Source organism: Copidosoma floridanum, unplaced genomic scaffold, assembly GCF_036245765.1.
Source record: "Copidosoma floridanum isolate Cflo_tuat_1 unplaced genomic scaffold, Cflo_Japanese_pri ptg000020l, whole genome shotgun sequence".
In the NCBI taxonomy this organism is placed as follows: Eukaryota; Metazoa; Arthropoda; class Insecta; order Hymenoptera; family Encyrtidae; genus Copidosoma; species Copidosoma floridanum.
This window is the reverse complement of record NW_028321897.1, coordinates 13,601,385-13,629,197: the sequence shown is the minus strand read 5'-3', so window position 1 is coordinate 13,629,197 and position 27,813 is coordinate 13,601,385. Positions and strand designations below refer to the sequence as shown.

Sequence of the window (27,813 nt, the reverse complement as noted above, 5' to 3'; positions counted from 1 at the left end):
ATGTTTTTAACACTGTTGCTCTGCATATTTTGTATCGTTTACCTAAAAGTACGGACGTAAGCAAGTATACACTGACAACGCAGGATCAACTTCCGAAATTTATATTTGTTACACTATTAACGAACGCCACTTCAGTCACAATGGCTGATACCTTTGTTACATTTTATGAGTACTTTTGGCGTGCCTACGGTTATCCCCACAGGTGAGGGGATAAGTTTTCTAAGTCACCTAATGCAAAAGGTGGCTAAAAGCTTTAAAATTGAATGGATAAAATCACAGCATTTAACTTATAATCTGTTCTATATTTTTTAATCATGCTCCCTGTTTTCTATGGTTGCACTACATTTGATCTTGAGCTTAATATTTGAAACCAATACTGTTCTTAACAGATTCTTGAGCTAAAAGTTCACATCTGCAAGGTAGCTGCAAAGTAATACGAAGGATAATGTAACTTCATCGTTGTTGACTCTCTGTAGACCCAAGGGATTGAACACGATATCCTGGCTCTGTAAGAAATTTAAGTCACTAAGATCACCAGTGACCTGAGAACGTGATCCCACATCTTCCTTGAATGCATTAAAATTGATATTCATGTCGGTATCAAGATGCATATTCATAAGACTCGATTAAATAGTGCTAACCATTGTGGTACCGTCTTGCTTAAATTTTTTTCAGTACTCTTTTTCTTTTTGTCACCTCCCCCTTTTATTTATTAGGGCCATTTTCACCACTCCAGATTTTACATTGCTCTCGAAGGTAAGTTAGGTTGTAAGTCTCCTTAATAAACGGATTCATATCACACCATGCCAAATTAAACCAATTTGTTGCTTTGATTTAAAAAAATATTTAAGTAACGTAGGAGTACGACGAGGAAAATTTTAGAAAGCAGACGAAGCCTCAGTGATACCACTACTATTTGATTCTATTTTTTATTCTGTAATCTTTGAGTAGTAAGCAATAATTATTTTTGTCAGTAAACTCAATGTTCTTTAGCTTAACTATGTCTTCCTTATCCTATTTCCCAGCTTCACCAGTAAAAGTTGTGGGAATAATGAAAATGAAACAAGCGTATCTTGAAATTCGCAAAACAAGATTTCATTAGGGTCAGTGTACACAAAATGTTCTTACTGTTAAATAATCTATATGTAAAATGATTTACAACTTCCCAAGTCAAACTGCTATGAAGTTTAAGGTTATAAATAATTGTATTTATTACCAGCAACACACTCAATGATATCTGGGTATCAGTGGAAGTTACTTGTACAACTTTTATGGTCTTGGTAGATGGTAACTAAGTATTTACTGTAAGACATGCTTCATTTCTGATTAAGTAAAAGTATGAACCAGTAGTTACTAGTAATTCTTAAATTGTTAAAATTTACCACATGAATCTTTATATGATTTTAATTATTGTCAGTGTTTATCTAGATAATCGAGTTAAAATCTGTGAAATTTTACAAATAAGTACTACAACAAGTTGTGCGAGAAACATTGCTTGACTTAACAGTTATTGAAAAAAAAATATTTTCCTCACTTTTAGCGAGATGTACATATCCTTTTTAGTTTATTTTGCATTGCATATGCCTAATGTAGTTTTTGTTCCTTTTTTATTCGATACAAAAATGTTGAGCATTTAACTTTCGATGTAAAAGAACTTGGCCTTCAGTGATATACGCAATACTTATTCAAAAAGCTATACGTATTTTCTGTTGATCATGTTTATAAAATCTTTTTGATGAGGCTGATGATTTCAGTTATTTTTGCACTTCCCTTGACCGTTATATGTAGATCTAAATAAACTTAATAACATTGTTCGTTAATAATCATGAATAATAATTTTGGTTGTAGTAGGTTAAAGAATTATTGTTTGGACTAAATTTTAGTAGTATGAAGTATGAAGTATGTTAAAATGAGATTTTAAGACTATAAATATTAAGATTAACACATTTAGAAAAAAGAAATTTGATTTCTGCTAAGCGATTTTTAACTATCTGTACAAATAAGATATTATTTGATTCATCGAGCTATTTATAATACCACTATTCCCTTAGAAAAAAATGGCAGTACACAATCCTAATGACACAGCGTCATACGGAACTAACCTTTTTGATCTATTTTCATCTACACTAACATACTTACAATAGACAAAATAATCATTACAGTGCCAACTTATACAATAAAACAGAAAAGCACTGTTTTGTGTCTCTATAGTGTAAGAGAAGATTTTTTTACACAAAGTAAATATATCAGTAAATATATATATAGCAGGCTGGTATAGTTGTAAGGAATATCTATATATGTACTAGTAAGACTTCACCTGCCTGCGCCCTTTGCTCGCCAACCTCCTTAATGCATATGAATTCCTCATATAAGCTTTGCGGTAGGAGTCAGGAAGTCCTGAATACACTAATTTTTTTAATTAGGAAATATAAATTGTACAAGTAACTATAATAATAACAACGTAATAAGAGATACCGTTCACATCAATCAAATATGGTTGTAAAAAAAAATTAGCTTTTGTGTGTCTGTAGTTAACAATAAAGATCTCTAAATAATAGAAGTAAAAAGATATAGTTAGTAAATCTAATACAAATACAAATCTTAGCGTAGTACTTCATATATTTTTACGATACATATTTTTTTTTAATCACATTTCTTTGTTTACTTTTTTTTATTTATTTGAGTGTTTTAATTTATTAATAAGTACACATTGACATTTAACCTTTCGTTAAAGATAGTATAGTTTGTGCTTTGGAAAAAGTAAAAAAAATATGTATCTAACATTACTATAATGGCTTATAATTATTTACATGCCATTAACATTCTGTATTAACTGTTATATAACAAATATTGTAATACCTTTTTAGTGCACCTTTTCTCGAAAATCTTTTTTCGCAATATTCACAAATTTTATGGCTTTCCATGATATGTTTATATAAATGACACTGTGAATGTATGGCTTTTTTAAATTTTCGGTCACACATAAGCCAATGTTTAATTTTGTCGTACGTATGCTAACTTGCGTGGCATATATTATGTGGGTTTTTTTTTAATATATTGCATACACTTTTTGAAAAAATTTATTGTTAAGAAAACATTTTTAATTGTCAATCTTATTACAGAAAGCGCCTCTATGCTGTTACTAAAACTATATTTAGTAAATGTGATAAGTACATGCTTGTTTCTCATATATCCATTGTATCCATCCCACGCTGACAATGAAAGTGCATTAAAACAGTAAAGAAAACGTGTGAGGGGCAGTATGTGGGGCAGTGTGGGGTGGAGATCGCGTGGTGAGACAGTGGAGGGGCACTGGGTGGGTAGTAGGGGGGCTCGATCCAAAACTTCTTGGGTAAAATAATAAAGAAAAAAGACAAATTTTTCCGTAACTTGAGAGGGCGCAGTTAAGAAGCAGTAAAGGGATGGCAGTGTGTGTTTCGAGGAGCAGTAGAGAGGAACTGAGTGGTTATGTGAAATGCTTCACACATTAAGCAACATAATATAGAAGAATATATCTGGCTATAAAGCATTGCCTATGTATATGTTCAGACAGAAATATGGCCACACCTTTTGGAACGAACTTCCAAGATAGCTAACTGGACTAGTTAGCGGGACCACTTACTTATAACCTATGTGTAGGTGTGTATTGCCACACCTGTTAAACAATTCTCTAACTGATATGATAACTATTACACTATGGGCACATTATTTGATGCAAGAAGTCCACAGTGTAGCCTGCCTTCAAAGAATATGTTCCAGGGTGAGAACATATTTTTCAACGTCCAATTTTTACCAAATAAGCTGGAACTTTTTGCCAAAGCATCGGATCCAGACTAATGAGCTTTTCCAAAGAAGCCTGATATCTCAGGAACCACTCTTTGCCAGGAAAGCTAGTGATCCCTGCTGAAAGCCTAGCATTCGACTCACGAATCCCTACCTCTAGTCCTAACACTGTTTCATACTCACTCAGGCCCTTATACCTGTGAGGCAAGGAAAATTCTAAAAATCACTATAGAGAAAAATTTTACAGAAAAATCTTTCCCAAAAAGCCAGGGTTTTATAGAAATTTATTCCAATGACAGCAGTTTTTGAAAAAATTTTCATTTCCGGGGGACAGAACCTGGTTGTCAAATGTAGTTGTATTTTACAAAGACGTAGGAACCTCATCTATATCCAGTTATTTTTAATACTAACAGAATTTGAATATCTTACGTTATATAAATAAATATAAAAAAGCGATATTTCCTAAAAAACTTACGGTATCCCCACAGAACTTACTTTTAAAGAAAAGTAAGAGATAAGGCAAGTAAGATATGTTTCAATAGACAACATGCACTAGCAAATAAAAAAAAAATTTTGTTCCATAGTCTTAATATCAATTCTTTTTCTTGTTGTCTTTTACGAAAAAAAAAAAAATGAAACTTGACTGTACTTACACATTTATACTTTTCGTAGTATGATATAACACATGCATAATACAAAGTCTTAACAGCTTTCCATAATATCTTCTGCAGCAGCTTTTTAAATAAGTAATAAATACTGAATAACGGGACACAAGATGATGAGATATGATTTCTGACTTGCAAAAACATAAGATCCATTCAAAAAAAGTGAATATTTTTTTTATAACGAGGTTTCACTTACAGAAACAATTTGAAAATTTAAAATTTTTTACACGTTAATAACACAACAACTATTCCTTTTTAACTCAACATTACTTCTGCTAGTAATTGTAATTCATATAAACTCAAAGACTTGTTTTTGTTGTATTATAAGACTGTTAATAATAAGTCAATCTGACAGAATACAGTTATAGTACTGCAAAATATTATGAGAGGTAAAGAAAACAATTTATGGTAGTTTTATTATATACTTATGACATAAATTGTAAGGGTCTATTTTTCTATATTCAAGTGAAATGATACATGAAACATTTAGATGTCCAAAAATTAATACCTTGGATATAAACATTCTGGAAGACCATTTTGGATCACGTTTGAAATACTTCCCGTTTATTTAGATTATACATACTCGATAAAAGGAGATTTTTTTGTATACTATTAACATTTGCCTTTTGATATGAACGGCAAAAGTAAAACAGAAATGTACATTGGATTATCTTACGTCATTTAAATATTAAAAAGAAAATGGAATTCATTCAAATACCAACAGTATCCCCGCAGAATTAACTTCCGAACAAAAGTAAAAAATAAACAAAATTAAACATGTTACCATGGATAACGTGCATTTATCATTTGACAAAAGAATCTTGCGTTTTTTAGTCCAAGTGTGCATAACATTTTTTATTGTTTTTGTAGAAAAAAGTTTATAAAACTGTACGTATGCATTTATTTTCTTTTTTAGTATAATGTACAATGACACTTCTAATACGAACTAAACTTTATTGACAAAATTATAAATAAATACTTTTCTTTATGATTAAATCATAAAAAGCAAAAAAAAAAAAAAAAGAAAAGACTTTTATAATCAACTCAATTTCAGTAACATCATGGTACACAAAAGTTTTACTTCTAACACTTAGTGTTATTATCTACTCAAATTACTTCCTGCCATATAAAAAAGACACAATGTTTTTGATTGGTTTTAATTTAAGCCTATAGAACGTTTTATTAGAGGGATACTTGCTTCCTGACAATAAACAAAGCATGCGATCGCTTTCAGCGTAACTAGTATTGGGAAGAGTATGTATTAATAGTACTCAACTATTTTGAATTTATCTATACAAGATTAGACGTATATTCTTATAAACTAACGACGAGTGCATTAACACAGTTATCTGTTTTGGTTATTTTAAGAGTAATTCTTAGAAACCCTCTCTTTACTTTTGGGAAAACCTTTAATTACTTAATTAATTACTCACAGTAACAGGTAGTTTGGGTACCAAAATATGTTGGATCACTTAATTAAGAAATACTTTTTTTTATTAGAGTTACGTAAAACAAAAAATTAATCTCTTGGAAGAGCTAAAAAAAGCTTACCACTGGGTTATTAAGAAAATACAATTGTAAGATATGTTTGCATTATTGAGAATCGGAGATTATACGCTAAAAATATAATTATAATATAAGTAATTCATTTCTTGATCGTGGTATTTCAAATCATTTAAAGTAGTCAAAGACTATCCAGAAAAAAGCCACCTCACTTAAATATACTGCCTTCAGGACGCGTGGATAAGAATCAAGACACTAATCAAAGCAGCAAAGGTAAATAATAAGATCCTAGTCACTCAAATATACGTTTTATAGTAACAGTAGACAGTACAGTAAGACGATGCCAATTTTACTTTATGAAGTAAGCAAATATAGGATGTGCCAGCTTAATAGGTGACACAGACGCTGTTACTGGTTATTCAGTAAATACTGGGTATACGGCACAGTGGCCCATAGCAGTGGCAATGGCAAGACTTTTTGCGGACTCTTATATGGATAACAAGTACTTGCCCATTAAATTATTATTTGGATATTTGTCAAGGTTAAATAAGACCTTATCAGTAGTTTTAATAATAAAAGTTTTAATCTGTCAAAAGCTAATCACAATTTTAAAGATCTAAGTAAGTTATTTAACAGCATTAAAAAATATTGGTTTTAGCTATTTTCATCCTGAGAACCTGAAAGCATTTAACTCCAACTGTACGACCGAATTTTTACTCACGATTTTTTAGAGTTATAGCTGTAGTATAACATGAGCTATGGACAATGCATAGCTGTGCGTTGGCATTAAGCAGCGTGCCAGTTGTAGCTGTAAAAAAAGACTTCAACAGAGTCAGAAATGGTAAGACTGTAACGCGATCAAGAGATTCAACACGTAAAAAAGGAGAATGTAAGAGTTATTATCAGAAAGAAGACTTTAACAAAACGTCACAGCCCCAATGTTAATTCGAAGATTAAGTAGGTAAAGGTTTTCATAGGGACCTGATTTAGCTGACGTGACCTATCTGACATACCGTGAGGTACACACGTGTGTGCACGTGTGAGTGTCTACTAACAAATTTCTACAAATGCAATAGTTGTCTAATGGATGCAACTAAAACATCACCAAAGAAGGTCAAATACAACAATAAAATGCAGAGATTGCAATGTTATAAAGTTTTCTAGAAAGTTTAGAACATGTGGAACTAACATAAATTTTTTTTACACTTGTTATGTGTCATTTAAAAAAAAAATCATACTAATAAAAATATGTTAGTAACATATGCTCTTATGGAATGTAACTTCTTTGTCTCTCTTATTCAGACAAACATTATTGAAAAATGCAAGGATATTGTAAGAAAACCATCCAAAAGAGTACTCATTGTTCAATAATTCAGTTAGCCAAGTTTTGAGGCTTATTGTAGTGCATTTTAAACAGTCCTAACGACTAACGTAAGTTAAATAGTGAGTTTGTTGGGTGCAAGACGAGATGCGTAGTAAGGGGGGCCAAGCTGTGCGTGCAGAGAAGACTCCCCGTTCCACACTTTTTCGGGTTATACTCCTGGACCTTTTTATTAAGTACTGTCAGTAAGACCAACAGAAAAACGATTTTGAAAATAATATCCTAATAATTAATTGTTACATACAAAATATTATTTATTTTTCTAGGTGCTAATTACCCTTCTTAAACATAATTGAAAAAAAGGAGGGGTAGAAAATCTCTGAACTGAAACGTAAGAGAGAATTCTTATTAAAATCTTGTGGCTCAGAACAGTAACTCTAAGAAATAAAGGAAAAACACCCAGTTAATTTTATTAATCTAAGTAACTGCACAGTTTGTTTGTCATTTTAACAGAGATATTGCCAAATAAAACATTAAGTCCTTCTTTTGCAGTGCATAGTATTATTTTAATATAATTACGCTGCAGCTAATACTTTATGTTGAAACAAATCATATCTTGAGCTTTAATATCGATAGTGCTTTTTTTCTTTTCCTGCCATCAAACGATTTTATATAATTTCAGGATTAGAGTATTACCAGCAACAGTATTTGAATCACTCAATTCTTTGGAATTTTTAAACTTACAGAACAACCGATTAACAAATATTGGAGAAGATGTCATCGAAAATGTTATTGATACATTAAGACTAATAGATATAACAGGTAGTGTATACTATATATTATATTTTGTGTGTACATTATACACAAAAAAAGACAATTCTTAAATCGTTTGAATGTGTGCTTGTTTTTCAACTATTGCCATTTATTTTACATAATTTTCTAATTATAATTGTGTAATTACAATGTCCATGTACAAATATGCACATAAACAATACTTTGTTTTCTTCTTTATTAGTGTAAAACATTGAAGGGGCATAATGTATGTAACGTTAAATTTTCTTTAGAATCTTTATGCGATATAGAATACGTACGAAAGTACAAACAAATCAACTACACAATAATAGCTTTATGCAAATTTTTCCAGTAATTTCAAAAAATATCTGATAATACAGACACCCTGTGAGTACAAACAACAAGCCAATCCTATGGGTTGAGTAATGCTTCAAAATGTAAAGTTATAATCTTAAATTCTTTATTGTATGAAAAAAAAAAAAAAACGGAATAAGTATTTATGAATTGGTATATCTTAGCAGTAATAAATATAGTAACACTGATTTTTATTTAAAAAGAAAAAAATTATCCTGTCTAAACAGGATACAGCTTTTTTTGCAGGGAATGTGTAAATATAAATGTTTGCAAAGACTCACAGGTCATTAAAAACTGCCTTACTTGTTGCAAAACTTTACTGGTGAAGTCCACAAATTTATATAGAATAGCCTTACGAATTTGATCGGTAAAAAGTGCAAGATATTTTAGTCTAAATCTAGATTATATTGCCACAGTTATTGCTGTACCATTTTTGAAGGATTATGGATTTTTGTTGTAAAAGATTCAGCAGAAATCTATGCTTGCAAGTGTCTTGACTTGTCTATAAGGGTTCTCTACTTCACCTTAGAACTTAAGTTGAGGTACTTGAGGTACAAAACTTGTGGTACTTGGAGAAAAAATACTTTTTTCTCTTTGCATACACTAAACAGTATTTTTTTATTAACCCTAGGGATTTCACGCACACTTGTGTGAAGTCTCACTTGTTTTCTCTCTTCTAGACCAGGAGTAACGGAGGGCCCTCTTATTAACGTTAAAGTGAGCAAACTTGTCATAACATAAATATCACATTTAACTACGAAAACTTAGAGCTCTTGATTTATGCATTTGTTCAATGTTTTGCTCACACAAGATTTTGCACCATAAATCTTTGATTCAAGGTTAATATGACAATTTTGTTTTCTTAATGGAAAATTTTCGTAAATAATAAATAAAAGCTTCTTTTTTTTTGAATTTTGTAACAATTATCATGTAACATGGAAAATAAGCTTAGGCTTTATTTAATAAAAAAAGTTGCTGTTCACTTAATTAAGTAAATAGTTCATTTAATATTGCCTGTTGACAAAAAAAAATTAGCAGTATTTTCTGTGTAAATTACCACGTCTCAAAAATTCATAATTATGTTACAAAAATTTGTAAGAGGTAATTGCATTTTATAAAAAATTTACATACATTAAAAATATTTTAAACCACACAAATTAAATATTAACCAACACTTTATGAGAAAGAAATAAGATGGTGCGTTATACAATAAGCAGTTAATAAAAAATCGATGAAGAAAAATAAGAAATGCCTTTAAAAAAAAGAAAACCTTACTGTCTCCTTATCACCTAATGCTATGTATCCTAGCACATTTTTCGTCCTCTAATGAAAAAATTATGAAGTGTTGATATATATATATATATATATATATATATATATGGAACATTTAAAAAAACCTTGTAACGTAAGAACTTAAATTAACAGTGAAATCGTACTTTGCTGAAAAATTGTAAGTCAATCTTTAACTTCTTCTTTGAGTTGCTTCCCTTGTGCACTCAACATACTTTTATTCACGCCAGAGTAACATTTTAATAAATAAGTTTCTTAAGAGACGAGAAGAAATTATCTCACTTACACGCATCAAACAAACATATCATTTCATGCATTAAAGTAATTGATACATCCTTACATAAGTAAATTAGTTTTTGTTTCATGCAATAACAGTAATAACCAACATTATCTTAAGTTTTTTTACAAACAAAGAAGTAAATAATATATTTACAAATGAAAAGTTTCACACTGTAATCACAAAGATTTCCGGGTTGTGTGGTGATACACGCTTTTAATATTTAATATACTTAATCAATTACAACATGAGCCTGTAAGCACCACAGCTTGTGTTTGGATAAACTTTTGCGTTACTGTTTTATTAAGTTTATTTATAATAACAGCATGCAGTGAGCTCCCTGAGTTGTGTGGGGATGGATGTTATAAATGTTAAATTTATTTTAATAATAATCACAGTGTGGGACCCTCACTACCACATGGTCACTACTGGTCTCTCTATTGAAAATAACCACGTGGTTTTACCACGTGGTAAACCACATAGTTTTACCACGTGGTTTACCACGTAGTTTTTGTCTCAAAATGCCACATGGTTTTTGAAACCAGGTGGTTTTGTAATACCACGTGGTTTTTCACTAAGAAGCTTAATAGTTTTCACAAATATTACCTTCTTCTTCCTAGTTCTATTGAACGAATTTTTTTCTTGTGTTGTTATATACTATCGTAATAAATACTTTCACAAACAATTTTCTTAGCGATTTCTGTTCCTCTATTGGAAAAAATCACGTAGTTTCACCACGTGGAAAAACCATGTGGTAAGCCACGTGGTTTTATATCGTAAATCACGTGGTTTTATTTCAAATTAACACAGGGTTCTGAAAATCACGTGGTTTTATTACGACTATGTGGTTTTTTAAAAACCATGTGGTATTTTTAGACAAAACCACGTGGTTTATGAAATAAAACTACGTAGTTTACCACAAGGTTCTTGTACGTGGTAAAACCACGTGGTTTTTTCTATTTTTGAGAATATCGGATAATACAAACAAACATAGCAAATGAGGTTATCTCTATTTTATATTTAGAAGCTGCAATCAGTTTAGTAATCACAATAAATATTTTTCTTTCTACCTCCCCCGAAAGTTCGAGTTTCGGTGGCTGTAAATAGGGACGAAAGCCGATATTCCTTCCCTATCGATGCGACATTTACATCGCATAGAGGGGTCGGGAGAAGAGCTCCTTGCTCCTTGCTTTTCTTTGCGTGAGAGAGAGGTAGAGAGAGTGAGCATCAGTGCAAATGTTCATTAGTATTAAGTATTTACCAATGCAGCGTTTATTAATTTTTTTTAAGCTGTGAGAAAATTTGGAGCACGTGTCGAACTCGAGTGTGGTTATAAATTTGTTGTGCAATACATGTTATTTCTTTCGGTAATGTGTAACGTTGTAAATTTCTAACCTAAATCTGAATATAGAAACAATCATAAGATGATTGTTAAAAAATCTCATCAAAATCTAACCCTTGACTTTTGCAGCAATCAATGCCGAGAGTCGAATAAATAATCATATTAGCGTATAAATGATTAAATACTGTTGATAAGCAAAAATAATATTTATACGATATCACTTAGTACCTCATAAAATTTAAAGGATTTTGAATTAAATTAAATTGTTTTGACCGACTTTTTCGCATTTCGGGCCTGTTAACATCCACTAACCAACAACCCTCGCTTTACTTGGGTCGTAAATGTTATTGGATGATACAGGCTCTTTAATTTTGCCCTAAACATAACCTACCACTACTGAAGCTAATTATTTTCTGATTGTTAATGAACCACAAATTTTCGGCCAAAGCTGCAGGAAAAACAGTATACATTACACGGAACGTCACTTAATAATGCGTCCCAGCGGTTTACCCCTCGGCTTCGCCTCGGGGGGCAACTTCGCCGGCGGAGCAGAGAAGTTGTCCCTTGTAATATAATGTACTATGAATTACATGTTGTGTGTAGTTTAAAAATCTAGTTAATACATGTTAAAGAATGATGTTTCTATATTCCAGAGTGTCTTTTTTGGGTTTTTTGTGTCATAACAAATGTAAAAGTACAAAATAATCATACACTTCAGTTTGAGTTATAATTAGTTTAAGTTAATTAAATTTCATATATAAAATTTAAAAATAATATATTACAGCGTCTTACATTATTTTAAGGATAGTTATATAATTAATTATTATGGTACGAAAATCACGTGAATTGTCACGTAAAAAATCTCGTGATTTAAACTGTGATCAATCATACGATGCATAGCATGATATTTTCGAGCAAAAAGGCACGTGATAAATCACGTGATTTTCTTTAAATTAACGTAAGAAAAACATTATATTGTAATAAGTATTACAATTATTAAAATTATGATAATGATTATCATGACTAAGATAAGTACGATTTTACTTGTAAATACAATTATAACCGTTCAAAACCAGGATTTTTAAGATACATGTACGTAATTAAGACTATAATCATCATTAAAATAATTATGTGATAATTATGATTATTTTGTTTTTTTAATTATTGTGATGATAATAATATTTATAATAATAACAAAATAATAGTAGTAATAATAATAATTATAATAATTTCTACAGTTTCGACGGTGGTAACAAAAGTTATGATGATGATGAACATGCTCATTCTTTTTATGATTGAAATGAGTATGATAATGATAATAACGATTATAATAATTATTAAATTATGAAGATACTGATTACTATGATTTTTTTATAGTAATAATAGTTATTCTAATGAATGAGATGAATGCAATTGAACGAATCACAATGATAATGATGATTGTGTTTATGATTGAAATAAATGTTATGTCTATTACAATATTTATTAAGACTGAAATGCACACACATACACGTGCGGGCGTACAATGACTATGATAATGTTTATACTTGCAATGATTGTAATTATAATTATAGAAATTATCAATAGTATTATTGTTCTCATCGCCATGATAATCATCACCCGATACTAAAAATCCATATCAATCCATATGGTTTTTTTTATTGGACGTAATTATCGTCATAGTTAACATCAACTTTATCAGAACAATTATTATCGTTATTAATATGACAGTCATTGCATTTGTTTTCTTAATTATTATCATAATCATATCCATAGCCTAAATAATTCATCCTGATCGTAATCACTACCATCTTAATTGTTATTATAGTCATCTTAATTATCATACTCGTTACTGTAATCGTCACGACCATAAACATCACTCAATTTTCATTATTATCATAAGAATCCTTATAAAAACTATAACCACTAGTTTAATCATCTCTATCTTCATTATTATCATAATTTTGATAATTGTAATAATTATTACAATATAATATTTTTTATTACGTAAATATAACGAAAATGACGTGTTTTATCACGTGACTTTTTCATGATGTGTAGCGTGACATTTTGCTCGAAAATATCATGTGATGCATTGTGTGATTAATGACAGTATAAATCACGTGATTTCTTACGTGACAATTCACGTGATTTTTGTAAGTAGGATATTATACTTTGAAAAAAAGTTTGCCTCATATGCGAACAACGCTAATGCTTAATTATTAACTATTAGAGATGTGTGTACTTAGACGCTGAAGTCATAAGATGCAATAGTAAAACAATGAAAAATTTTAGTCAAAGATGTTTGAAACATTCATGTACGAATCGCTTAAAATTTTTACACTTTTCAAAACTTAGTTTAAAAATAATCACGTCGTATCTTGAAGGGAAAGCAAAATAAACTAAAAAATAGGACTAAAGCTACATTATATAATTGATAGTCAACTGATTTTATAATTTTCACAGAGCTTTTAATTATAAATTACTTATACACTTCTAAACATTTACTTTCGTTATGATTGTTACTGACTATTATATATACATCTATATTTATACTATACATATTATATATACATAGTTTATCTATAATTAACTGAAGCATGCATCTTCATTGTAGGACACTGTTGTACGTGCTGCGCTTGGCAACAAACTTTTGTTATTTGATCTATAATAAGGTCCACGTACGGTCCCTTAAGTATATAATTAAATGAATAAATAATCTAGAAAAGGTATTGTAAACGTGGTGCTTACAGGAGAACAAAAATATTAAGATGCACCAAATAAAACGTATATTATTGATATAAATACTTATACTGCAATACGAATTAAAGGTACGCTGTTGAAAAAGTTATTAAATTTACTAAGAATTTTATTAAATTTTATAAACTCTTACGATATATAGGTATACTGAATTTACAGAATTCATAAAAAGTTTAATGATACAATAATACAAATTAATCACATTTTATAAAGTTTTGCCGAAAAATTTTTAACGGAGTACACATCAAGAAAAATATAATAATACTTTTTAAAAAGTAATCATAGTACTATAAATTTCGAGCATAAACAGCAAAGAAATGTACGGAAATCGTACCAAATAGCTACATTTTGTTTACAATATATTATATAAGACAACATTATTCTAATCTTTAATAAATGATTAGTATTGAATATAATAATCTCCAAAATTATGATCATTTATACAAAACACTTCTTGTTCTTCAAGCTGTAAAAGATAAATATACAGATATGAACAGATTAAGAATGATTGAACAAATTGTAGCAATCAATTACTATTACAATCACTAAATTATATATTATATAAGAGTAGAGATAAGTGATCTGCTGGGGGTGAGCTGGGAAAATGACGTATACGAAAGTATTTAACATGTTCCACAATAAAACTCTATATGCAGAGCTCCTTTTAATGCATAGGACGAGACTTGTTAAAATCCTTTCCTTTTTTCCTATTATACCCAACCTTGCTGTGTATACTGGGCTAATGCAACTAGGGGTAAGTGTACCTATCTCCATGATCTGCCCTATTACCGTGGATTTTGAAAAACTGATGATTACTTGCTTAAAATAAAAAATGTTTCATATAAAATAATTTTTCAATTTTAATAATCAAAAATGACGTTAATGTAGATGCAATTCGAACAGAAATATTTGTGTAAATTTTGAGTAAATAATTATTTTCCACAGTATTTGGTACAACGTGCTCATTAACTGATTGTGTACGTATTTCCGCGGTGAGCGTACGTAAACATAACCCCATACTTACAGAACGCACGACAGTTAACGCGTAATCAATTAGTAGATAAGCACGTCGATCCAACGTAACTAACATGAAGAAAACTAAAAAAGGGAAGAAAGGCAAGAAATCGATCAAAATAAAGAAAAACAAAAAGTGTTACTCTCCAGAGATATTAAAATTAGCTTTAAGTATCTATTCTGGAAAATCTATTGCTGAGTGCTCAAAAATGTAAAAGATTCCTACTAAATGAATAAGCAAGTACAAAAAAAAGTAATATTTTTTTAAAACAATAAATAAGTCATGTAGAAAATGTAGGTGAAGTTTGCATTTTTTTTAATATTCCGCAAATACAACTTTCTTCACCCACGGTAATACGGACATGATGATTGGGACATCCGCGGTAATTCGTACACGGTAATAGGTACACAACCACGGTAATACCAGCATACCGTGTTTATTCGTTTTAAAAATATTCTACTGCAGTTTTAGCTTCATAAAATTTTTTTTAATATTCCGTAAAAGAATATGTAAGATTTAAAAAAAAAATATTCCAAAAAATCTTAGTATACCATTTTTTATGGTGCATTTAAGTTGGAATTTTCAGTAGGTGCCACGGAGATAGGTACACTTACCCTTATTGGACGTATGCATCAAAAGGAGCTACATATAGAGCTCTACATATAGAGTTTTATCATGGAAAATGTTAAATACTTTCGTATATGTCATTTTCCCGCCTCACCCCCAACGGATCACTGATCTCTACTCCTATATCATATGACAGTGGAGGGTGCTTTAACTTATTAAATGTACTAAATTATATTGTTTTTTTGGCAGTCTAAGTCAGTTATTCTTTTAATAAACTGGCTTTTTCTTCTGCTTTTGGAGATTTTGGTAAAAAGGCATTAGTTTCTTCCAAGTGTTTATTTGTTTTGCATTTTATTAATAACAAAGAAAAGCTCATATAAGTTTGTATATAAGAATTGACATAAGATCTTACCTAAGATCTTATATAAGTTCTTATGAATTATTTTTTCCTGGGCATACGTTAGTTGAAAAGTTTACTCTCTCACTTAAGACATTATTATCATTTTTTAGTGTTTATTATTACTGTTAAAATAATAATTATCATGATCTCCAAGGTATAGTTGTTGTAAAATGTAATTGATAAGACATAATTATGTTTTATGTAATAAATAATACTTTTGATGTTTTTTTCCATACAGAATTTTTTACTGTATACTATTCTTTCTATCCTTTATTATACATACGTATTAAAGTATAAATCATACGTTAATAGTATGTCTCAATAGTCGTGTAGACTCTTATGCCTTAGCATCTATTATAAAATTGCGAGAACAGGATCCATAAAATCAAGTTGTATAACTAAAGAGACCCTCCAGTGGATCATACAATGACGGATATTAAAAAAGTTGAAGAGTTTGTACTCAAACATTTCGTAAACAATCGCTTAATATTTCTATTACGTAGATTAAAAAAACGTATCCTTGCGCAATAATCAGAGTCTATAATAAGAAAGTAAACGTAGCTTTCTAGTACGTTAGTAAGTTATTAAGTCAATTAATGTACAGAAAAAATATAAAGGTCATTATCTAGACTAATAGCATTCCTTGATGCCTCTTGAGTGGAATCTTAAGTTAAAGATTCTATAGAAAAAGAACACGTGGTTATACCACTCAGAAGAACCATGTGGTAAACCACGTAGTTTTATATCATAAACCACGTGGTTTTGTCTAAAAATACCACATGGTTTTTAAAAAACCCCATAGGTTTAGTAAAACCACGTGGTTTTCAGAACCCTGTGTTAATTTGAAACAAAACCACGTAATTTATGATTAAAGACCACGTGGCTTACCACATGGTTTTTCCACGTAGTGAAACCACGTGATTTTTTTTAATAGAGGAACAGAAATCTTTCAGAAAATTGTTTGTGAAAGTATTTATTACGATAGTATATAACAAGACAAGAAAAAAATTTATCAATAGAACTAGGAAGAAGAAGGTCATGTGAAAACTATTAAGCTTCTTGGTGAAAAAATCACGTGGTATTACAAAACCACCTGGTTTTAAAAACCATGTGGCATTTTGAGACAAAAACTACGTGGTAAACCACGTGGTAAAACTATGTAGTTTACCACGTGGTAAAACCACGTGGTTATTTTCAATAGAGCTCCGTCTGTCTCCAACCATATGCTAGGTGTCTGACCATTTAACTCGACCTTTTTGCAAGTGCCCGGATTTCATGTTGGTTAATATATAAGGGCACTTACGATTGAGCTAGGGTATCCCCACCGATATAGGTGTCTAAGGCAGGGAGCACATCATCAGCCTTACTGATGAGTCCTGGCGTGCTCCCGGGACGAAACATCAAATAATATTTTCTCTCTTATCATGGCATCACTTGATCGCCATATTGGTGACCCCGACTGTCTCGAGGAAGAAGAAAGGTATTATCATTCTTCCTGGAAGATGTAAGCAGCAAGTTTGTGTTTTGGCAGCCATTATTGTTGCCTATCGAGAGCCAGCTTTCCTGGGGCTCACGCTAACACATTGTCGATGATTCTCCCGAAATACATCGTCTCGGCCTCTTGACGCCAAAATCACCGAGCCATCCGAGCCCTTCCGGACGCTTCCAGTACAGTGATCTTGACCGTGCAGCATTCTTGCGTGCTTACGCCAGCCAACGGCATTGCCCAGCAACAGCCCATCATCAATGCAGCTCATCATACCAGTTCCAGCTTGCAGTGGCCCTCAGCTCATCGTCTTATCGCAGCTCCTTCAGGTACTCATGCGTGACCTTGCGAAGTGAAATCTCGCCGAACATTTTTAATTATAATTAAGGCGATTCAATAGTGCTTGCATGCTCTGTTTTTTTTGCGTACCGACTTGATAACTTGTATATACGTATATACTTTTTCTCGCGTTGTTTACAATTACAGCCTTTGCGCGGGCCCACGTGAACTTGCGTATTATATGTCATGTCTCGACGCGCGCACGCGTGCACAACTCGCAGCGTTTTCTTGGAATCACCTCGTGTTTCGCTTAAAGCCGTGCTTGCTGTTGTTTATTTGTATCTCGTTCAACATGATCTTAACATGAGGCTCCGCGTATTTTCAGACTTTTAACGTTATTATTTTTCTTTTTAATTGAAATACTTTTTTTTTTTTTAACCCTTGCAGTCCTACACTCTCGTCGTGCATTTTACATTAAAATTTTTTTTTTTTTTTGTTTACTTGGCTTTTTATATTAAAATTTTTAATTATGTCTACCGAAGAACTACAAGCGTTGCTCAAGCAAGCAATGGACTAAATCGCAGAGCTCGAACTACAGGTGCAGGGTAGATCTAACAATTTAAATGCAAGGGGTGACGACAGCAAAAATCGACACCTCAGGTAGTGGCTGCTGCGAGAGCACCCAAAATAGCGAACTTTATGCGTTCTCACCCTCAGGCGTGGTTTGCTCAAGCCGAAATTACGCTTAGAAATTGCGGTATCACGGTCTCGGCGACCAAAGCGGATTACATTGCCGAAAAATTAGTCTCGATCCCGAAAAATACCAAATAGCCAAAGAGGAATTCGAGCAGCTTGTCAGAAATGGTACTTGCCGCTACTCCAAGAGCCCCTGGGCCAGCCCAATTCACATGGTGCGTAAGACGGATGGCTCTTGAAGAATCTGCGGGGACTTTCCTTTCTTTCCGAGTTTCCCACACCCTACCTTCACGATTATTCTGTTTTCTTAGAGGGTAAAAAAGTTTTTTTAAAACTTGACCTTTACAGAGCCTATTACCAGATCCCTATCGCACCTACGGACATTATTAAGACTGCAGTCACGACCCCGTTTGGTTTGTTTGAGTATGTTTTCATGCCTTTTTGCCTCCGCAACGCGTCGCAGTCCTTTCAAAGATATATCAATCAGGCTTTGGGTGATCTAAAATTTTTTTTTGTTTATCTTGATGACATTTTAGTTTTCTTTTTCTCTCCCGAGGAACACGAGTCTCATCTCAAGACGGTTTTTGAACGTCTCAAAAAATTCGGCCCCCACCTCAATCTAGCCAAATGCGAATTTCACAAATCGGAAATCGTTTTTCTTGGCCACCTCATCGATCAGGATGGCTCAAGGCCGTGCAAAGAGAAAATTCAGGCCATTGCCGATTTCCCCAGACCCAAAACGGTCCTCGAGCTCCGAAGATTTTTGGGCCTTGTAAATTTTTATTGGCACAGCCTTCCCAATGCTGCATTTGTTCAGGCTCCTCTCTATGCATTCGTGCACGACTCCAAAAAAAACGATCGCCGGCTAATTGATTGGGTGGAAGAATCCATCAAGGCTTTCGAGGACACCAAAAATAGTCTTATTAACGCTTGTCATCTCGTGCATTCCTCTTCCACTGCTCCTACGCGTCTTGTAACCGATGCCTCAGACTTTGCCATGGGTGCAGCCCTCGAGCAGTTGATTGATGGAACTTGGCACCCTTTAGCGTTCTTCTCGCAAAAATTCTCTCCAGCTCAGTGCAAATATAGCGCTTATGACAAAGAACTCACTGCCATTTACACGTCCATAAAGTACTTTATACATTTTCTTGAGGGCAGGTGCTTTAAAATCGTCACTGACCATAAGCCCCTGATTTATGCTTTCACGCAAAAGGCTGACAAAGCCTCTCCTCATCAGTGTCAACAGCTGTGCTTCATCTCTCAATATTCCACAGAGATCGAACATTTACCCGACACAGATAATGTCACAGCAGACGCTTTCTCTCGCGTCGACATGATTCGCCTACCTACTGATATCGAGATGCCCGAACTTGTTCAGCATCAGCAGCACGACGTCGAGTTAAAGTCACTTCTCGAGTCTTCAGACTGCTCATTAAAACTTAAAAGCATCGAACTAGGTCACGAGCATCTTTGTCTCTTTTGCGACCTCACGGGCAAAATTTTTCGTCCCTACGTTCCAAAAGCTTTACGTAAACGAATTTTTGATCTTTGTCATGGTTCTTCTCACTCTTGCGCTAAAGTGACAGATCAACTGATTCGTCAAAGATACGTTTGGCCCAACATGCACCGAGATATAAAATCTTGGTGTCATGGCTGTCTCGATTGCCAACAATCTAAGGTCTCTCGTCATGTTAAAAACGAACCCAATTAATTTATAGCTCCAGACGACAGATTTCGTCATGTTTACATGGACATCGTTGGTCCTCTCAAGACCTGTGAGGGTTTCTCGTATCTTTTAACCATCATAGACCATTTCTCTCGTTGGGTGGAGGCTGTCCCTCTCAAGGACATTCAAGCCTCCACGGTCCTTCGTGCCTTCCAAGGGACTTGGGTCGCTCGCTTCAGTGCCCCACGATTTCTGACCACAGATCAAGGATCTCAATTTGAATCCACCATATTTAACGCCTACGTTTCCTTCATAGGCTGCCAGCGCAAAAGAACCGTTACCTACCATCCGGCTGCCAACGGGCTCATAAAACGCTGGCATCGCAGTTTCAAGACCGCACTCATGTGTCACAATGATCCTAATTGCGTTAAGCTTCTCCTCACAGTTCTGCTTGGCCTCCGCACCACAGTACGGACTGACACGGGAGCCTGCCCTGCCAAGTTTTTATACGGTACAACCTTACGCCTGCCCGGTGAATTCTTCACCCCTGACAATTTTCTTGCAAGTCCTCAAATTTTTATTGAGGACTATAGGGAACACATGAGAACACTTAAACCAGTGCCCGTTGAACACCGTCACAAGGCTTGCCCATTCTTTTTTAAGGATCTTCGCACTTGCTCACATGTATTTCGTCGTAACCTAGCTGCCAAATCACTCGAACGTCCTTACTCGGGCCCTTACAAAATCATCGAGCGATTTTCTGACCTCGACTATAAAATAGATATAAACGGTACACACAAAGTTTTCTTAACAGAACAACTCAAACCAGCTCACTTTGTTCCGGAGGACCTTGAGGCACCCACTGTGGATCTCACCACACCCTGCATTCTGCCTCCAAGGCCCATCCCTGTACTTAAAACCCATCCGTGCAATAAACAATGCAACAAAAAAGATAATTTCAGCACATCTTTTAATAGTTCTAAGTAAATTTGTTTTCTGGTCTCTTCGTTACATGGTTGCTAATATTAAGGAAAATTAATTAATATAGTCTCAGCTTACTTAACGCCAACTGTAATTTTATATTAACTTAGTTATACCATTACTGTAAAATGCGTTACATTTAATGTTTAGTCACACCAAAGTGCCTTGCGTTGGCCGATTGTTACTCAGAGACTGCGAATTTATAGTTTTTAATATCTCTGTTATTATCAAGTCAATGTTAATTGTGAAAACAGTCTGTAAAACTTCTTTTAAATATCTTCTTAACTTGCGCTAGCAACGTTTATGTTTAACGTCTAATTTATCATTAGTCAGATCTACATAGACTTTAAGTAGTGTCCAAACACATTTTGTAATTATATTTATCATTTCAGTCTTACAACTTTATAATGGCCTACACCTGCGCGGCCACAGCGTAATTACACACACTCTGTTAATGATTTTTTTTTTTTTTTCTCTTATGTGTCAAGACTTTGTTTCGTTAAAACAAATTGTTTCCAAAGTTGATTGTAACTTAATAAAAATAATCTAATTTGTGTTGTACTGCGATTTAAACAGTAATGTTTTTGTCAAGCTGCGTTCAAACAATTTTTTTTTTTTATTATTCTTGTAACTCATATCAGTTTGTGATAGCCACAGCCTTCCACTTTCTTTTTATTTGTTCTGTCTCAGGGGGAAGTAGTGCGGGGACCCAACCCTGCTGCGCAACTGTCGGTAAAAGAGTAGGCTCTTTAGCTTTTCTCTGCTTCCCTTTCTCCAGTGTCTCTGCTCGCCGTGCAGGCCGCTGCGCGAGCAGAGAAGTCTCGAACGTCATTGCGAGCACACATTTTGTAGCTTCTTTGAGAAGCCCTTTCTTACCAGTGAATATTAAACCTTTTCTTGTTAATGTTAACAAGCGTTTAATTACTCCACCTTCCTCCTCAACTCCTGGACACGGCAGCCATGGGACTGCCATCTCAAGCCGATTCATAGGCCACATGTACATCATATCCCATAACAGCAGCCTGTTAGCGCCCAAGGTTGTATGGGAATTGGAACTTTGAATTTTAAAATTCAAATTTGCTATCTGATATCGTTCTGTGATTTATTTTTTTTTTTATGTTTTTGTTTTGTAGATAAACTGCTAGTTATATAAAAAAGTGCTCTGCTGTCAGTTCCTATTCTTTGTTTGTTATTATCGCCTTTATGCCAATGTCTCTTTCCTCCTGGAATTTGAATAGAGGATGCTGCTGTGTTGATACTCATATTCATAAAAAATGATACAGTGTTGTTACATTTGCAGCCTTTCTTTTATGTAATGATTTGCTTTTATTAAAGTGCCCCAGGTTCTGTGGTAATTAACCCTTGTGGAATCAGATTTACTCTATTCATCATAACAGGAGCCACTTAGTGGCAAAGATTGTGTATTAATTGGCACTTGTGTTATTGTTTTATTTGTTTTATAAACAATTAAATCAACCAGGAAGCACCCTTAGTTGGGTGAGGATGGTCGCTTGTGATTTCACATTTCTTTCAATAAAAATTACAGCAGCCTGTGAGGGCCCCAAGTTGCGTGGATATTGGCTATCACAATATTGTTGCTTATATTTTATTCATAATTACAGCTGTCTGTCAGTGCCTGGGTGGTCTGGTGACTAAAGCTTTTGTTTCTGTTTCATTTTTTTATTCATAATAACAGCTATTAGTTAGAGATCTGGATTGGGTAAGAGTTGGTGCTTGCGTTATTGTTGAATTTATTGTAAATAGTTAGGATGATTAGGAAGCATCCTCAGATGAGTTGGGATTGGCACTTTCGTAATTCATTTATATTATTAATAATTACTGCAGCTATTAAGAACCTCGTGTTATGTAAGAATTGGCACTTGCTTTACGATATTTAGATAATTATTCAACATAACAGCCATACGGTGCCCAAGTTGTGTGGGGATTTGCATCTGTGCTATTTTTCTTATTCTATGAATAAAAATAGCCACCTGTTAGCGCCTCAGGTTGTACGGAAATTGGTGCTTGAGTTATTGTCAAATTTATTATAAATAATAATAACAGCAGCCTGTTAGCACTTCAGGTTAGGTGGGGATGGACTCTGGCAATATTGCTTTATTTAGTTTAAAAATAATTGCCATGGTCAGTAAGCACCCTGAGTTCTGTTGGAATTGTTGCTTTTGTTATTAACTAATTTTTTTTTTAATAACAGCTCGCAGTAAGCATCGTGGGTTGTGTGAGGATTGGTGCTTGCGTAATAGTTTCATTATCATATTAAATTCAAGTGACCAGAAAAAGCTCTAGGTTGTTTGAGGATCGTTGCTTGCATTTTTATATTTTTCTCATTAATAATTAAAGTGACCAGAAAGCATTTAAGGTTGTGTTAAGACAAGTTCTTGCGTTATTTCATTTTTTTTTAACTTATAATTACTGCAGCCATTAAGCGCCTCGTGTTGTGTAAGGATAGGCACTTGCTTTATAATATTTATATAATAAGTCAACATAACAACCATAAAGTGCCTCGGATTGTGCTAGAAGTTGCGATAGTGCCATTTTCTTTATTCTATCAACAAGAGAACGTCCAGTTAGCGCGCCAGGTTGTGTATGGATCAGGGTTTGCGTTATTGTCAAATTCATTTTGCATAATTTATGAAACCGGATAGCACCCTGGGTTCCGTGATGATGGGAGCTTGCGTTATCAAACTTATTTTATCAAAAATTATAGCAGCCAGTAATCGCCTTAAATTGAGTACAGATTGGCGCTTGTTTTATTGTTTAACTTATTTTTTTAACTAATACAGCAGCCAGTAAGCACCCTATGTTGTGTGGAGACTGGCGCTTGCAATATGATTATATTGTTTATAAATAATTACAGCAACCAGAAAGTACCTAGGCTTGCGTTAAGATCAGCGCTTACAATATTTTATTTCTCTTATTGATATTGGAACCAATTTAAAAACTCCTCAGGTTGTGTAGGAAATGGCAATTGCATTATTTATTTTATTTTTAGTGAACAATTATAGTGACCAGACAGCACATCAGGTTATGTGGAGATAAGTGGTTGCCTTAAGTTATTTATTTTATTGTTTAACAAAGCATTTAGAAGGTGCCCAAAGTAAATTGGGGATTGGCGCTTGTACTATTTTCCTTATTTTTTTAATAGTAACAGTAGCCAGTCAGTGCCCTAGGTGGTGTGGGGATTGGCACTTGCGTTATTTTTGTTATTTTTCTAATAATAAAAGCGACTCACAAGCTTCTCGGGTTGTGTAAGGATTGGCACTTGCTTTTTCATATTTATTTTATTATTAATCTTATCGGCTAGTAAGTATTCCACACTGCGTGGGGATTGACACTTATATTATTTCATTTATTTTGTTCATAATGACAGCAGCCAGTAAGTGCTCCAGATAGATGAAAAAAATTGTATATGTCAAGTGCCAATCACTAAACAACTCAGGTTGTATTCTGGTCACCTTTACTATTTTCAATAAATTCAACAATATTGTGAGTGCCAATGAACACACAATCCAGGGCGCTAACTAGTCACTGCTTTGAGTAATAAAATAAATGAGATAGTATAAGCAGCAATCTTTACAAATCTTGTGGAATTTTCTGGTCATTTTGTTAATTAATTAAATCAATGTCGTATAGCAAGCATAAATTGTCACAAAACACAAGGCGCCTACTAGCTGAAGGGATTTTTATAAAATAAATTAATTAATGCAAGCGCCAACCCTCGCAAAGCTAGTAGCACTTTTTGTTGTGAGTCGATTGGTGCTTGCGTTATTGTTTTATTTCTTTTATTAATTAATAAAGCAACCACAAAGTGCCTGGGGTTGTATGGTAATTAGCGCTTGTGTTATTTTTTATTTTTTTTTTTCCATATAAATACAGCAGAAAGTTAGTGCTATAGCTTGTTTTAGGCCAGGAAATTGAGCTTGTGTTATTGTTTTATTTATTTTCTTAATAATTACATTGGGCAGTTAGGTCCCTTAGTTGTTCGGGTATTAGCGCATCCGTTATTGTTTTATTTATAAATTATAATTAAAGTGACCAAATTGCCCCCTAAGTTGTTTGGAGACTTACGCTCGTGATACTAAATTTCATTTATTAATAATTACAACGGCCTGTAAGCGCCCCACGTTATGTGGTAATTGGCACTTGCGTTATTTTTTTATTTATTTTATTATTAACTATAGCTGCCAGTAAGCACCCTAGGTTACGTAAGGGTTGCCACTTGCGTTATTGTTGAATTAATTATACATAATTATAATAATCAGTAAGCACCCCAGATTATAAGGTAATTAACGCTTGCATTATTACATTCTTTTATTAATAACTACAGCAGCTAGTGATCGCCCAAGGTTGTGTGGGAATTGAAGCTTTTTTCATTGCTTCACTTATTCTATTAATCATAACAGTGGCCAGTAAACACCTCTGATTGTGTTAGGATTGATCATTGTGTTGTTGTTTCAGTTACTTTATTCACGATCACAGTGGTCAATCATCGCCCTTAGTTGTGTGGGAATTGGCGCTTGCTTTGTTGTTTTAGTTATTTTATTAATTATGACAGCGCTTAGTAAGCACCCGTGATGTTGTGGGGACTGGCGCTTGCGATATGGTTATATTTATTATAAAGAATTAAAGCAACTAGAAAGCACCCCGAGTTGTATGGGGATTGTGCTTGCTATTTTTTATTTATTTTATGGATATTTAAAGCAATTAGAATACATCTTAGGTTGTGTGAAAAATGGTGCTTGCGTTAAGGTTTCATTTGTCTTAAATAATCAAAGTGACCAAACAGCGCAGAAGGTTACCTGGGGATTGGTGCTTGTGTTACTTTAATTATCTTTAAAATAACTAAAGTTACTAGAAAGCGCCACTAGCTTTGTGAGGGTTGGTACTTGCGTTTATTATTTGAGTTTATTAAGAATCACTTTAGTAGGAGCCTTGTGTTGTGTAACAATTTATGCTGACTAAACGACATTGATTTAATTAATTAACACAATGACCAGAAAATGCCATAAGATTTGTAAAGATTGCTGCTTATGCTATCTTATTTATTTTAGTATTTAAAGCAGTGACTAGTTAGCACCCTAGGTTGTGTGTGGATTGGCTCTCGCGATATTATTAAATTCATGGAAAATAAGTTAAGACGACCAAAAAACACCCTGAGTTTTTTGGTGATTGGCACTTGACGTATTAAATTTTTTTCATCAATAATTGCAGCAGCCAGACATCACCCCAGGTTGCGTGAGGATTGGCACTTGTGTAATTGTTTTATTTATTTAATTAATCTTTCTAGTGGCCAGTCAGCGCACTGAGTGGTGTGGCAATTGGCATTTGCATTATTAAATTTATTTTATCATTAACTACAGCAGCCAGTGATTGCTCAAATGTGTTACGATTAGCGCTTGCGTTAATGTTTGATTCGTAGTATTTATCCTTAAAGCAACCAGAGAGTGCCTCAAATAGTATGGGATTAGAGGCTTGTAATAATAAATTAAATTGATTATTAATTACAGCAGCCAGTAAGCGTCTAAGGTTGTGTGAAGATTCTAGCTAGCTTTTTTAAATTTATATTATCATTATTAATAGCCAAAGTAGGTCCCAAGTTAAGTGGTAATTGGCGCTTGCGTTATTTTATCTATTTTTTTTATCACAACACCCAGTTAGTGCCAGAGTTTGAGTTTGGCAAGAGATTTGTGCTTGTGTTATTGTTTTATCCATTTCATTAATAATCACAGCAGGTAGTAAGCTTTCTTAGTTGTCTGGAAATTCACCCTTTGTTTTAGTCTTATTTATTATAAATTATCAAAGTGACTAGAAAGAGTGCTGGGTTGTGTGAAAATTCACGTTTTTTATAATCAAATCAATTGATGAATCATAACAGAAACTAGTAAGCGCCTCAGGTTGTGGTGTGATTGGGGCTTGCGTTAGTGTTTTATTTATTTTATTAATAATTAAACCAACCAGAAAGCATCCAAAGATAAGTGGAGATTGATTCTTGTGATATTAAATTTGTTTTATTTATAATAAGAGCAGCCTATAAGCCCCCTAGGTTTTTTTAGGATGGGCCATTGCGTGTTATTGTTCTACTTATTTTATCACTCATTACAACAGACAGTAAGCACCCTAGGTTGTGTAAGGATTGGCGATTGCGTCAGTATTAAAAAAACTTTTAATTCTTATAGTAATCAGAATGCATCCTGGGCTGTGTGATGATTGGCGCTTGCGTTATTGTTGATATTTTTATAAATCAATAAAATGTCTTAAAAGCACCCCGCGTTGTGTAGTAATGGACGCTCTAGTTATTAAACTTATCTTAGCAATAACTACAGCAGCCAGTGATCGACCGATTGTTTTGGAATTATTGCTTGTGTTATTGTTTTATTTATTGAAATAATCTTAAAAGCGATCAGAATGCACCCCAAGTTGCGTGGAGATTGATGTTTGTAATATTAAATTTGTGCCCAAAGTTGTGTGACTTCTGGCGTTTGCAATGTAGTTTAATACATTTTAAATCATTGAGGAAACTAGGAAGTACCTCCAATTGTGTGGGGATTGGCGTTTGCAATATTTTATATGACTTATTAATATTTAAAGGAACTAGAAAGCACCCTAGGTTGCGTAATT

The 27,813-nt window shown here is 33.3% G+C and overlaps 1 protein-coding gene across 1 annotated transcript in view; it reads left to right on the top strand.

The window, feature by feature from the left end:
* Nucleotides 1-27,813, top strand: part of LOC106637462 (uncharacterized) — an 877,306-nt gene that overhangs the window by 775,015 nt on the left and 74,478 nt on the right. The window contains exon 7 of the mRNA XM_089593884.1: nt 7,955-8,094. Within this exon, the coding sequence (XP_089450010.1) occupies nt 7,955-8,094 (140 nt within the window). The remainder of the gene's footprint in view (nt 1-7,954; nt 8,095-27,813) is intronic.